General features: G+C 70.5%; 1 protein-coding gene across 2 annotated transcripts; it reads right to left on the bottom strand.

Moving 5' to 3' along the window:
* Positions 1-3: 3 nt before the first annotated feature.
* On the bottom strand, positions 4-12,625 carry LOC142818923 (uncharacterized). 2 transcript variants are annotated; one of them, XM_075901786.2, is made up of 7 exons: positions 12,273-12,625; positions 5,102-5,210; positions 4,203-4,381; positions 3,967-4,054; positions 2,561-3,108; positions 1,995-2,154; positions 4-1,637 (listed from the first exon to the last, which is right to left on the bottom strand). In XM_075901786.2, the coding sequence occupies exons 2-7, from the start codon at positions 5,136-5,138 to the stop codon at positions 1,252-1,254; spliced, it is 1,398 nt and encodes a 465-aa protein (XP_075757901.2). In that variant the 5' UTR covers positions 5,139-5,210; positions 12,273-12,625; the 3' UTR covers positions 4-1,251. The 2 variants fall into 2 exon arrangements, with proteins under 2 accessions (XP_075757901.2, XP_089630867.1); XM_089774741.1 differs by lacking the exon at positions 12,273-12,625 and adding an exon at positions 11,999-12,263 and having other exon boundaries at positions 5-1,637.
* Between the last annotated feature and the right edge of the window lie 1,159 nt (positions 12,626-13,784).

Below are 13,784 nucleotides of genomic sequence, written 5' to 3'. Positions count from 1 at the left end.
GTGGGTGAGTCAATGGGAATCACACAGACCAGCCAGGTGGGGACCCCGGGTTACAGAGCAGACAGCCCCCCCACTATGTCACAGGATCTCACCAAACTAAGTGGCGGCGCAACAAAACGGCAGATGAATTTTAATGTTGATCAATGCAACGTAATGCACATTGGAAACTACCGGTAGAAAACGATGGGGACTAAATTAGCCACCACTGCTCGAGAGAGAGATCTCGAAGTCACGGTGGAGTGCGGAGAGTTCTCTGAGAACATCCACGCCGGGCGCAGCGGCCGTCACAAAACAAAGAGAACGTTAGGAATCGTTAAAAGAGGGACAGTGAATAAGAATATCTTATTGCCTCTGGATAAATCCATGGTTTGTCCACATCTGGAACACGGCGTCCAGATGTGGTCGCCTCCTCTCCAAAAAGGTCTCTTGGCATTGGAAAAGGTTCGGAAAAGGGCAACGAAAAGGAGGAGGGGTTCGGGACGGGTCCCACGGGAAGAGAAATGACAAAGACGTGGCCTTTCCAGCTTTGAAAAAGAGGAGACTGAGGGGGGAGATGCCTGAGATCTATGCAATGGTGACAGGCGTGGAGAAAGTGAATAAGGAAAAGTTATTTCCCTGTTGCTAGAACGAGGGGTCGCCCCATGCAGTGAACAGGTGGCAGGTTTAAAACAAACCAAAGGACATTTTTCTTCCCACAGCGCACAACCTGTGGAACTCCTTGCTGGGGGATGTGGTGAAGGCCAGGACTCTAACGGGGTTCAAGAGACCTAGATACATTCGTGGAGGTTAGGTCCATCAGTGGCTCTTAGCCGGGATGGACCATTGGTCTGACCCCGTCTGGCCGTTCTTATGTTCTGGGCACTACCTGCCCTAGGAACACCCTGCGCCCCCAGCAAGGGGATCCGTGCTCTCTGCCAGGCATTGGGGCCCCACACAGGGGATGCCCCCCACACCGTGCACCACTGCCCTGCCAGGCCCCTTTGGCTGCAGGCTAACTCCCCTCATTGCCTGGCCGTGCTGGAGGTGGGCAGAGGCCCAGGGGAGATGCCCCATTGGCTGGGGCTGCCTGTGCCCTCTCCCTGGTCCCCCACCCCCCGTAGCCTCTGGGCCTGCTGGCAGAGCTGTGGGATGTGCCCCGTCACCCTGGGTTCCAGACAGCTGGGGGAGTCACAGGGGGTGGGAGGTGGAGTCTTCCTGATGTCCTGGTGCCCACAGGGGGTAGGTGTCTGGGGGGCCCTGGAGCAGGAGCAGTTAGAGGGTGGGGGTCTCCCTGCAGGGGGCAGGGCTGGGGACTGGAATCTTCCCCTGCAGTTTGGAGGCCAAAGTCTCCCCATTGAGGGCAGGGGCCGGGGTCTCCCCCTGGAGGCTAGGGGGCAGGGTGCTGTCCTGGTGACAGGGGGCGGGGGTCCCCTCAGGGGTGGGGGCCGGGGGGTCCCCGGAGGGGGCGGGGGCGCCCCAGGGCCGGCAGCCCTGGCGATGGTTGACGTGCTGCGAGTAGGAGCCGGAGTGGGAGAAGCGGCGGGCGCAGCGGGCGCACTGGAAGGGGCGCTCGCCCGAGTGCAGCCGGGCGTGTTCGGCCAGGTGGTGCTTGTGCTTGAAGGCCTTGGCGCAGAGCGGGCAGCGGTGCGGGCGCCTCCCTGTGGGGACGGGCACCTCAGCGCGATGCCCCTTGGCCTGCCCCGGCTCCCCCCACCCCTGCCCCCCTTCTACCCTCCCCCTTCGCCTGCCCCGGCCCCTGCTGGGGTCCCCCCTGCCCCCCTTCTACCCTCCCCCTTGGCCTGCCCCGGCTCTTCCCACCCCCCCCCCCTTCCCTGTTCCCATCCCCCCACCCCCCCCCCCGCCCCCCTGCTTCCCCCCCCTGCCCCCCCCCCCTCCCCCTTTGCCCTCTCCCACTGCTGGGATCCCCCCATTACCTGCCTCCCTGCTAGGATCCCCCTTCACCCTGCCCCTGGGCCCCTACTGGGCTCCCCCACCCCCACTGCCCCCCTACTCACCTGTGTGCTCGTACTGGTGCCGCAGCAGGGAGCTGCTCTTGCGGAAGGTTTTGGGGCAGAGTTCACACAGATACAGCCCCTCGGGCGTCCTCCGCAGCCGCCTCCGGCCCCCCGGCTCCCCGCCCGCCTGCAGGGGGGGCCGCCCTGCCCCACTGGCCGCCTGGGGGCATCAACGGGGCTGTCAGCGGGGCCCCTGGACAGAGCAGCCACCAGCTCCTCTGTCCCCGAGCCCAACCGGGGAACAGTGCATCTGCCAGCAATGCCCCCCCCAGCCCCTCGCTCCCACCCCGCAGCCCCTGCCCCCCCAGCCCTGCCCTGCCCCTCACTCCCACCCCGCAGCCCCTGCCCCCCCAGCCCTGCCCTGCCCCTCGCTCCCACCCCGCAGCCCCTGCCCCCCCAGCCCTGCCCTGCCCCTCGCTCCCACCCCGCAGCCCCTGCCCCCCCAGCCCTGCCCTGCCCCCCCCCTGCCTTGCCCCTCGCTCCTACCCCGCAGCCCCTGCCCCCCCAGCCCTGCCCTGCCCCTCACTCCCACCCCGCAGCTCTTCTTTCGCAGGGCAGTTGCTCACCAGAGGCCCGTGACGCTCCCAGGGGCCCGCGGCCTGGGCTGGCTTCGGCGCCGCTCCGTACGGGTAGAGCAGGAGGGGCAGGAAGTGGGGGGCTGGCAGCGCGGGGGTGCCGTGCAGCCGAGGGACCCCGGCCGGGAGGAGGTGGCTGAGGGTGCTGGGCAGGACGGCTGGGAAGAGGGGGCAGAGGGGGGTGGGGGGGCAGAAGGGCTCGTAGCGGAACTGGGGGGGCCGGGCCTCCTTCGCCGGCTTGGGCAGAGACAGGTCCAAGGGCTCTCCATCGGAGACCCCGGGTCCCTCCGTTCCCAGGCGGGGGGGGCACAGAGGGGGCCGTGCCGTGCCGGGGCCGGGCAGGGGGCGGGTGTCTCTGCTGTAGGCCCCGTGCTCCCCCACGTGGCCCCCCCAGGGCCTGGCAGCCGCCGGGCGGCTCTGGCACGGAGCCGGGGCGCTGGGGGGGGGCAGCGGGCGGCGGTGGGCGCTGAGGTGGGAGCTGTAGGAGCCGGAGTGGGAGAAACGCTTCTGGCAGGCGGCGCATTCGTAGGGTTTCTCGCCTGGGGGGAGGGAGACAGGACTCAGTGCCCGGGGGTGGGGACAGACGCACGGACACGGGGGGGGGGGGGGGGGCGCACGGACATGGGGGAGCGCACAAGAGCTGGGTGAGAAAAAGAGGCGTGCTCGGAGGGCTCCTCTCCCCCCCGAAATCCCCACCCTTGTGCTGACCCTGAGTGCGGGGCCGTGGGGGGCAAGGGTTGTGGGGGGGCCCCCGGCACTGGGGGTGCACTGGCAGCAGTGTGGGGTATTGGTGGGGTGGAGCAGAAGGGTGTCTGGGCCAGAGGGGATGGAACTCAGGAGGGCAGTGGGGAGGGGAACCGTGGGGGGCGGGAGCAGGGGGGAGCCAGGGCTGTGGGGACAGTGGGGAAGGGAGCCATGGGGGGCGGGAGGGGGGGTGGGGGGGCAGGAGCCAGGGCAGGGAGTGGGGGGGCAGGGGGTGGGGGGGGGAGCAGGGGGGGGGGGGCAGGAGGGAGGGGAGGGGAGCCATGGGGGGCGGGAGCAGGGAGGTGGGGGGGGAGTGGGAGGGGGGGGGGTGGGGGGGTGGTGGGGAGGGGAGCCATGGGGGGCGGGAGCAGGGGGGAGTGTAGGGGAGAGGGAGAGGGGGGGGGGGGGAAGTAGGGAGGGGAGGGGAGCCATGGGGGGCGGGAGCAGGGGGAAGTCGGGGGGGAAGTAGGGAGGGGAGGGGAGGGGAGCCATGGGGGGCGGGAGCAGGGGGAAGTCGGGGGGGAAGTCGGGGGGGAGGGGAGGGGAGCCATGGGGGTGGGAGCAGGGGGAAGTCGGGGGGGAAGTCGGGGGGGGGGGGAGGGGAGCCATGGGGGGCGGGAGCAGGGGGTCCGGGCCAGGGAGGGGTGTCTCACCGCTGTGGATCCGCTCGTGCTCCTGCAGGTGATGTTTGTGTTTGAAGCCCTTCCCGCAGGCCGGGCACCTGAACCGGCGCGTCTCCTCCTGCCCCACAGAAACCCCCAGCATCAGGGGCTGGACAAGCCCCGCCCCCCACCTCCAGCCCCCCACTTCCCTGGGCTCCCTCTGCCCCCGCACCTCAGGCTCGGCCTCCCCCACCTCTCCTGGGCCGCCCCCGCAGGCTGGGCCGTACCTGGCTGGGTGCGGGGCGGGCGGGGGGCCGGCAGTGTGTGGCCACGTGGGGGCTGAGCCGGGCCCCCTGGCGATGGAGCTGGGCACACGGGCTCAGGCAGGCGAAGCCACAAGAGCCGCACCTGCAGGGCGGGGCAGCCGGCCACCACGCGGGCGCTTCGGGGGGCTCCAGTGTCCGACCTGGGGAGAAAGAGCAGCGTCGCCCGCCACAGCCCCCCGACCCAGCATGCCCCTCAGTTCCCTCCTCAGGAGTGAGGGGCACTGGCAGGGCTGGGGGGGGGGCTGGGCGGGCAGGGGCTGTGGGGCGGGAGTGAGGGGCACTGGCAGGGCTAGGGGGGCAGGGGCTGTGGGGCAGGAGTGAGGGGCACTGGCAGGGCTGGGGGGGCAGGGGCTGTGGGGCAGGAGTGAGGGGCACTGGCAGGGCTGGGGGCAGGGCTGGGCTGGCAGGGGCTGTGGGGTGGGAGTGAAGGGCAGGGCCATGGGGCAGGGGTGAGGGGCACTGGCAGGGCTGGGCTGGCAGAGGCTGTGGGGCGGGAGTGAGGGGCACTGGCAGGGCAGGGGGGGCTGGGCTGGCAGGGGCTGTGGGGCGGGAGTGAGGGGCACCGGCAGGGCAGGGGGGCTGGGCTGGCAGGGGCTGTGGGGCAGGAGTGAGGGGCACTGGCAGGGCTGGGGGGGCAGGGGCTGTGGGGCAGGAGTGAGGGGCACTGGCAGGGCTGGGGGCAGGGCTGGGCTGGCAGGGGCTGTGGGGCGGGAGTGAAGGGCAGGGCCATGGGGCAGGGGTGAGGGGCACTGGCAGGGCTGGGGGGGCAGGTGCTGTGGGGCGGGAGTGAGGGGCACCGGCAGGGTGGGGGGGGCCCAGGGGCGGGCCGGGCGCCGGAGGGCTTCGCTGCTGCGACTCACTGCGGTGGGGCTCCGGGTGGCTGCGTATCTGCTGCATTTGGCTCCGGGTGCCCCCTGGACTCCGGGCGCGGGCGGGGGGGGGCCGTGGGCCCGGGGCTCTGGCTCAAAGCTGCAGCAGGAAGGAGGGGAGCGGGTCAGGGGTGGGGAGAGAACTCGGGGAACCCCCCAGGGCCTGCGCCCCGAAACCACCCAGCCCCCAACATCGCCCGCCCGGCTCTGCGGCTCCAGCCCGCCCAGGGCAGGTCCTGGGGGAACCGGCTCCCCACCCATGGCCCAGCAGAGCAGGCAGCCTGGGTGGAGCTGCCCTTGCACATCCGGCCCCTGCCTCAGCCGGGCGCTGCAGCAGCAAGTGTGAAAACACCCAAGGCCCCGGCTCAGGCCCTGCGCCGAGGCCAAGCAGCCACAGGGCCGGGACTCAGCCCCACCCGGGTGCCGCCTGGCCCCAGCGGGGGGTGTGGTCTCCCTGCCCGCTGGCCCCACAGGGTCGTGGGGGCTCCGGGCCGCCCCTCCATCCCCATGTCCAGCTCCGAGAGCCCTCCCAGGGCCGGGGCGAGAAGCAGCTGGAGGGGCCCTGGCTGGGAACCCCGGGAATTCCCTGGCCGGGGGCCGTCAGCCTTGGGGGTTCTGCTCCACCCCTCGGGCACCATGCCAGGGCCTGGGGCACCGGCGAGCGCACGCCCCCAGGATAGGGCCGGGCACCGCCGCAGGAGAGAGAAAGCCGGGTCTGCCAGGGTCAGTCCGGTCCCGCAGTGCAGACAGACTCGCAGCGCCCCGGCCCCCCTTCCCGTGCACGCTCGCCCCTCGTGACACACGCGCGCGTGCGCTGCACCCTCGCTGGGGCCCGGAGATCCCGCCGCGGTGCGCAGACCCCCACGGATCAGCAGCCGTGCGGCCTGAAACGGCCCCTTTCCCCAGCCACCCGGGAGCTCCAGCCCCACGCAGGGAGACCCCCAGGGCCAGGAGAGGGGGCCTGAGCTCACTAGAGGGGGGCCTGGGGGCTGCTCGCCGGGACAGGGACAGGAGCGGGCAAGGCCTGTTCTGTTCTGAGCCAGAGTCACCGTAGAGGAGACCCACAGGCGGGGGCGGGGAGAATGAAGTCTGCAAACTCCCTGGGGGGCAGCCAGGCAGGGAGTGTGGGGGGCAGGAAGGCAGCTGGGGGCGGTGTTAGCAGAGTTAGCCACACCCCCTCGCCAGCACGTGCTCCGCCCCCTCACCCAGCCTGGGCACTGCCACTGCACCGGCCACCCGTAGCACGCACAGGCATCGGGGCAGATGGAAGGGGACCAAGGGGGCTGTGGGGCGGGGGTGAGGGGCGCAGCAGGGCTGGGGCCAGAGCTGGGCCACGGGGGCTGTGGGGCGGGAGTGAGGGGCGCAGCAGGGCTGTGGGGCGGAAGTGAGGGGCGCAGCAGGGCTGGGGGGCCAGGACTGGACCAAGGGGGCTGTGGGGCGGGAGTGAGGGGTGCAGCAGGGCTGGGGGGCTGGGGCCAGGGCTGGGCCATGGGGGCTGTGGGGCGGGAGTGAGGGGCGCAGCAGGGCTGGGGGGCTGGGCCAAGGGGGCTGTGGGGCGGAAGTGAGGGGCGCAGCAGGGCTGGGGGGCCAGGACTGGACCAAGGGGGCTGTGGGGCAGGAGTGAGGGGCGCAGCAGGGCTGGGGGGCTGGGCCAAGGGGGCTGTGGGGCGGGAGTGAGGGGCGCAGCAGGGCTGGGGGGCTGGGCCAAGGGGGCTGTGGGGCAGGAGTGAGGGGCGCAGCAGGGCTGGGGGGCTGGGCCAAGGGGGCTGTGGGGCAGGAGTGAGGGGCGCAGCAGGACTGGGGGGCTGGGCCAAGGGGGCTGTGGGGCGGAAGTGAGGGGCGCAGCAGGGCTGGGGGGCCAGGACTGGACCAAGGGGGCTGTGGGGCAGGAGTGAGGGGCAGCAGCAGGGCTGGGGGCAGCAGGGCTGGGGGGCTGGGAGGGGGCTGTGGGGCAGGAGTGAGGGGCGCAGCAGGACTGGGGGGCTGGGCCAAGGGGGCTGTGGGGCAGGAGTGAGGGGCGCAGCAGGGCTGGGGGGCTGGGCCAAGGGGGCTGTGGGGTGGGAGTGAGGGGCGCAGCAGGGCTGGGGGGCTGGGCCAAGGGGGCTGTGGGGCAGGAGTGAGGGGCAGCAGCAGGGCTGGCAGGGGCTGGGCCAAGGGGGCTGTGGGGTGGGAGTGAGAGGCGCAGCAGGGCTGGGGGGCCCGGGCTGGGCCAGTCCTTGCCCTTTGGGTTCTTTGCATTTGGATCCCAGCAGAGCCCCAAGTCGGCCCCTGGGGCCCAGCCAGTCCTGGTGCCAGGGGGGGCTGAGGGCAGGTGGGTCCAAGCCCCCATTCCTAGGTCCTCAGCTGGAGCCGTGAGGGCAGCGCCCCCGGCTGGCAGGCCACCCCCCGCCATTTCCTCCCCCCCTCGCTGACTCAGTTTCCTCCCCAGCCCCGTCCCGGAGAGCCCGCCTGGGGTGGGCGGCCGGGGGGCCTCTGAGCGCCGGGGAGATCCCCAGGGCCCGTGGGTTCCCAGGCCTGGCCCGTGAGGCAGCCGGGGCGGGGGGAGGGGGGATCCCCGCCCCACGTCAGTGCCAGGGGAGGGGGGATCAGGCCGACTCGTGCCCTGGGGCGGAGGGCGAACAGGCCGGGGAACAGGCCGACCCTGCAGCCCACTCTGGTCGCTCAGGCAACCATGGCCGGGGGGGGGGGAGTGAGGGTACATATCCCCCATCACCCCCCCTGAGCCCCTGAGCCCGGGCACTGCCTGCCCCGCGGGGGGGGGGGGTTAGGGGCTTTCTGGTGCCCCCAGGCCGGGCAGCCAGAGCTGGAGGGGAGCCCAGAGCCAGAGCCAGGGGATGTCCTGGTCCGGCCCTGGGGGCCCAGCTATGGAGCGGGGCCTCGCAGGGTTGGTCCCAGCCACCGGCCCCTGGGCCTGCGGCTCCGGCTCTCCCAGCAATGGGGGGGCACGTGAGGAGCAGCTGGGGGGGACTGGGATGGGCACAGCATGAGGGAGGAGCTGGAGAAGGGGAGGAGACACAGGGTCCAGCAGCCGCACAATCAGTCACCCACACACTGAGGCACAATCACACACACACAATCACACCCCTCCTAATGCACAATCACACATGCACAGCCACACACACACACAGTCACACCCCTCCTAATGCACAATCACACATGCACAGCCACACACACTCAATGCACAGTAATACACAGTCACATCCATGCGTGCACACACACCGATGCACAACAAACTCGCACAGTCACACACACTGATGCACAATCACACACGTGCCACCACACATGCACACACTGGTGCACAATCACGCACACAGTCCCTAGTGCAGTCACACTCAGCCCCCTACTGACACACTACCGCACGCTCTGCAAGGTTCCTCCTTCCCCCCTCCCCAAACTCTGCTGAGCGCCACACTGACATGATGTCATAGGCTCCGTGCTGATGACATCGCGCCACTATGGAAACAGCCATGATGTCATGGACTCCACCTGGTGCCCAGGGGCAGGGGAAACTGAGTCAGCTCATGGGCCGGAGCAAACAGCCCAGCACTGCACATCGAGCTGAGGGGGTGGGGAGAGGCCAGAGCGGGCCGGTGGTTTCACACCCTTGCACGGGGCCGGGGGAGGGGGGGAAATCAAAGGCGGCCGTGAAACCGAGGGACCCACCCAGCTCTCCGGCTCAACCACAGCCAGTCCTGCCGGGGCCCTGCCGGTCCCCCAACTCCCGCCCCACAGCCCCTGCCGGTCCCCCAACTCCCGCCCCACAGCCCCCCGCCCCAACTCCTGCCCCCGCCCCCCAGCCCTGTCGGGCCCCCAGCTCCCGCCCCCCAGCCCTGCCAGCCCCCCAACTCCCGCCCCCCAGCCCCTGCCGGCCCCCAACTCCCGCCCCACAGCCCCTGCCGGCCCAGCCCTGGGCTCCCCCAGCCCCGCCGGGCCCCCAACTCCCGCCCCACAGCTCCTGCCGGCCCAGCCCTGGGCTTCCCCAGCCCTGCCGGCCCCCCAACTCCCGCCCCACAGCCCCTGCCGGCCCAACCCTGGGCTCCCCCAGCCCTGCCGGGCCCCCAACTCCCGCCCTGCAGCCCCTGCCGGCCCAACCCTGGGCTCCCCCAGCCCTGCCGGGCCCCCAACTCCCACCCCACAGCTCCTGCCGGCCCAGCCCTGGGCTCCCCCAGCCCTGCCGGGCCCCCAACTCCCGCCCCGCAGCCCCTGCCGGCCCAGCCCTGGGCTCCCCCAGCCCTGCCGGGCCCCCAACTCCCGCCCCGCAGCCCCTGCCGGCCCAGCCCTGGGCTCCCCCAGCCCTGCCGGCCCCCCAACTCCCGCCCCACAGCCTCTGCCAGCCCAGGCCCAGGGGGCAGCATGTGCTGGGGGCAGTGCACGGTGGGCAAAGCCCGGCCAGGCTGCCCCTGCCCCAAGGACACAGGGAGACCACATCCCCATTGGCCGTCAAGCCAGGGCGTTGCCCGACCTGTAGCTCAGCCCCAGCCCTGGGGACAGGAAGGGAGCCCAGGGGGGACCCTGTGTCCCTCCCTCCCCAGGCCCCCTGGGTCCTGCTGCCAGGGCTCCCAGTGCCCTTACCGCAGGGCCCTGCACGAGTCCTGCTGCCCTCCAGAGCCAGATGCCTGGGGCAACCGCGTAGCAGGGCTCCTGGGCACGGAGCCTGGCCTGCCAGCCCCGCCCGACCAGGTGCCTTTGAAGATGGGTGCGGGGTGGTTCCTGCTCCAGGCAGGTACCAGCCGAGATACCGGCCGCAGCCTCCGCACCTGGGAGATTAACAGCCCAGCCCCATCCATCAGCGCAGGCCGGGCACCCCCAGCTTCGTGTGCCAGGGCCCCCTTTCCCCCCGCCAGGCCGCCACGGGGACTGAGCAGCATGTTAAATGTCACGCAAGAAACGAGTGGGGCTGGCCCTGGTCTGGGTCTGTCCCCAGCTCTGTCCCTGACTCGCTGTGTGACCCCTTTCTGTGCCTCAGTTTCCCTACGTGTAGGGGGCCAGCAGGGTGGGGCTGGGAGGCGGCGGCTGCAGTGAGCTCTAATGGCCCAGCCACTGCACAAACCCCAAGTCCCAGTCAGAACCCTCGGAACGCCTGGGGGCAGGAGCTGGGTCCCACTATGCTGCCCTGCCTCCGCCCCACCTGCAAGGGGGTGAGCAGCTGGTTACCCCTGGACCCAGGGACGGGAACTCGCACCTGGATCAGGCCCCACCCCCCTGCCAGGAAACTCCCAGCAAACAGCAACTGCCGAGGAGTGCACGGATAGCTGCCTGACATGCCTTGCACAGCCGCCTGACATGTCTCGCACACCATGCACAATCCTGACACGGCCACCTAACCTGCCTTGCACAGCCGCCTGACACGCCTCGCACACCATGCACAATCCTGACACACAGCCACCTAACCTGCCTTGCACAGCCGCCTGACACGTCTCGCACACCATGCACAATCCTCACACAGCCACCTAACCTGCCTTGCACAGCCGCCTGACACGTCTCGCACACCATGCACAATCCTGACACAGCCACCTAACCTGCCTTGCACAGCCGCCTGACACGCCTCGCACACCATGCACAGCTCTGACATGCCTCGCACAACTGCCTGACACGCCTTGCACACCATGTGGAGCCTTGCACAGCTGCCTGACACTCCTCGCACACCATGCACAGCCCTGACACGCCTTGCACAGCCACCTGACCTGCCTCACACACCATGCACAGCCCTGACACACCTCACACAGCTGCCTGACCTGCCTCGCACAATTGCCTGATACACCTAGCACAACTGCATAACATGCCTCGCACACCATGCATAGCCCTGACACGCCTCACACAACTGCTTGACACGCCTCGCAAACCATGCACAGCCCTGACATGCCTCGCACAGTTTCTTGACACGCCTCGCACAACTGCCTGACACACACCATGCACAACCTTGCCACACTCACTAGGCACAACCCTGAGGTGCACACACCACACAACTCTGCCACGCACACCCCTTGCACAACTGCACGACACACACCTGCCTCCCTCCCAAACAGGCACCTGTCGGGGACCCCCCCCCACTCCGCGACTGACCCCCCCCCCCCCCGCCCGCGCCCCACAGCAGCGGCGACCGCCCCCTGGAACGGCGAACCCGACTCTGCGCTAATGAGTTTCCTAATTAACAAACACAATCAGCAAACCCCCCCCCCCCCGTCCAGCCCTCCGGTGCCCCGCTCCCCCCGAGCCCCGCCCGGCCCCTCACCGCGTCTCCTGCGCTGCCCGCGGCGCTCACGGAGCGAGGTGCGGAGCCGCCGCGGAGTGCGGGGCGCCCCGGGCCGCTGCCCTGACCCGCCCCGACGGCGGGGGGCGGGGCTGGGCGGGGAGGGAGCAGCCGGGGGTGTCCCGTGGGGGGCAGGCAGTGGGGGGAGGGGCTGGGGCACGCCAAGGTGCAGGCAGCAGAGGAGGGGCTGGAGCACCCTAGGGTGCCGGCAGCTGGGGAAAAGGCTGGGGCACCCTAGGGTGCTGGTAGTGGGGAACGCCTGGGGCACCCAGGGGGCAGGAGCAGGGGCACCCCAGGGTGCCAGAGGGAGGGGCTGGGGCACCCCAGAGTGCCAGTCGGGGTCACCCTAGGGGTACAGGCAGCAGGGGAGGGGCTAAGGCACTCTAGGGGTACAGGCAGCAAGGGGAGGGACTGGGGCACCCTAGGGTGCAGGCAGTGGGGGATGAGGTTGGGAGTACACCAGAGTGGGGGGCCAGGGTGCAGGAAGTGGGGTGGGGTGCACCTCAGGCAGGGGCTGGGGGCCCCAGGGTGCAGGCAGCAGGAGACAGGGGCGTCGCAGACCATGGCATGCGGGTGCAGCCCCTCCCCCCGTTAGCGGGATGGATGCGGTCCCAGCCGTTTCCTCCCTGGTTACTCACGTCTGGAGTCGGGCGCCGGGGAGAGGACCCAGCGCTCGGCAGGGCTGGGGGCTTGGGGCAGGTGAGGGCCAGACGGGGAGGCGGGTCGGCAAACCCCAGGGAGCCAGGGCCAGTTCCATGTGGGGCCTGGCTCCCGCAGGGGGGCTGCTGGCGGGGCCTGGTACCGGTCACCGGCCATTCCCATGGGGCCAGACCCTGACACCCTCAGCCCCACCCCAGGCACCCCCCCGCTGGCGACATGACCAGCAGCTGCCGCTCGCCTCAGCCCGCTCACCCGGGAGTGGCCTCGCACGTGGCTTTCCGCTGCACAGTGCAAAGATCTCACGTGCTGTAGAACAGGAAGGTCAGGTCCTGCGGCCCCTCGCCAGCGCAGTCCCCTGGCTGCTCCCGGAGCGCCTGGCAGGGCAGCCGTGCGGGGCCGAACGGGTTAATACACACGCGTGTGTGCTCACACGTGCACCCTCCCCCCGGGTTCCGCAGCCTTAGGGAGGTCGGAGGGTAAGAAATGAAGAGCGGGGGAAACTCCCCTCTTAGTGCTGGGCAGCTTGTTCTATGTCTGGGCCGGCACCGCCCCCGTGCCTCAGTTTCCTCCTGCAGTGGCGTGGAGGCAGGCCAGAGCTCCAGGCCCAGCCTGGCCTGCAACCCGCCTCGCTCACCGGGGCAGAGGGGTTCCCAGGCTCGGGAGTAGCGCACACCCGGGGGTGGTGACATCATGGCCAGAGCGATGACCTCATTGCCTCCTGTGACATCACAGCGGGAGCCCCAATTGCGCTCAGCTGGTAGCTCACCCAGAAGCCCCCCCAGGAGCTGCTCTCCCCACATGCAGCCCAGGGGCTGGGCGTGGGGGGAGGAAGGACCCCCCTGGGACTCAGGCTCTTCCTTCGGACAGTTTTTCCAACGGGGACTTTGGGTAACGCCTCCTCCGGCAGCACCCCTCACTTGGCCCCCTTTGCCCTCCTGCAGGTGGGGCCTGGCCCCACCCCACCCAGCCTGGGGAGGTCCCGGACGCCTGGGTTCTGTCCCTCCCTCTGCCGCTGGCTCCCCGGGTGACCCACGGTGTGTGGCTCTGCTCTCTGGGGGACAGGATGGGGCTTTCCTGCCAGCCCCCTTCTTCCCCTTCCCCTTCCCCGGGGCCAGCTTCTCGGCAGAGCATCCTCCCACATCCAGTCCTAGAGCCCCCCCCCCGCACCCCAGTTCAGAGTCCTCCCCCGGTGCCTTATCCTGGCCCTGTCCTAAATCCCCACCCCTGACCCCCTGACCCCATCCCCTCCCCAAGCCAGGGACAGAACCCAGGAGTCCTGGCTCCCACCCTCCCTGTGCTAACCACAGAAAGCATCATCGCTACCATCTGCTTTGCTCCACTCCCCGGCGTCCCGCTCGCTCCCCACATCCTGCCCCACAGCCGCGGGCCGGGACTGTGGGAGCAGCGAGGGCGAATTGCAGCTGCCGGGGCTGACTAATCCCCCGTCACAGCTTCCCTGGGGGGGGGGGGCACCGAGCTCAGCCCCCAAACCTCCCCGTCGGGCTCAAAAAAGCCCCCCCCCACCAGTCCCAGATGGGGGGGCTGAGCTGGACAATCGTTTCCCCTTCTCCCCTGTCCCCCCGGGCCTGGGGAAGGAAACCCCCCAAAGGCTCCCCCAGCAAAGGGCTGCCCCCCACCCGGCACCCGGATCCGCAGGCTGAGCTGGGCCCTGGATAGAGGGGCTGGTGGGGGGGGTTGGCTCGTCTGAGCGGTGCCTTGGCTTGGATGGCTCTATGCAAAGGGGGGAGCAGCCTCCCGCCCGCC

Source organism: Pelodiscus sinensis, chromosome 31, assembly GCF_052426305.1.
Source record: "Pelodiscus sinensis isolate ZL-2025 chromosome 31, ASM5242630v1, whole genome shotgun sequence".
In the NCBI taxonomy this organism is placed as follows: Eukaryota; Metazoa; Chordata; order Testudines; family Trionychidae; genus Pelodiscus; species Pelodiscus sinensis.
Note: the sequence above shows the minus strand (reverse complement) of the source record. Positions and strands in the feature narration are given on the sequence as shown.

Coding starts and splice junctions, on each gene's coding strand:
- LOC142818923 (XM_075901786.2), bottom strand. CDS start 5,138: ATGCAGCAGATACGCAGCCACCCGGAGCCCCACCGCA. Junction 4,382..5,101: donor CCACCCGGAGCCCCACCGCA/GTGAGTCGCAGC, acceptor CTTTCTCCCCAG/GTCGGACACTGGAGCCCCCC. Junction 3,109..3,966: donor GCACGAGCGGATCCACAGCG/GTGAGACACCCC, acceptor CCCTCCCCCCAG/GCGAGAAACCCTACGAATGC.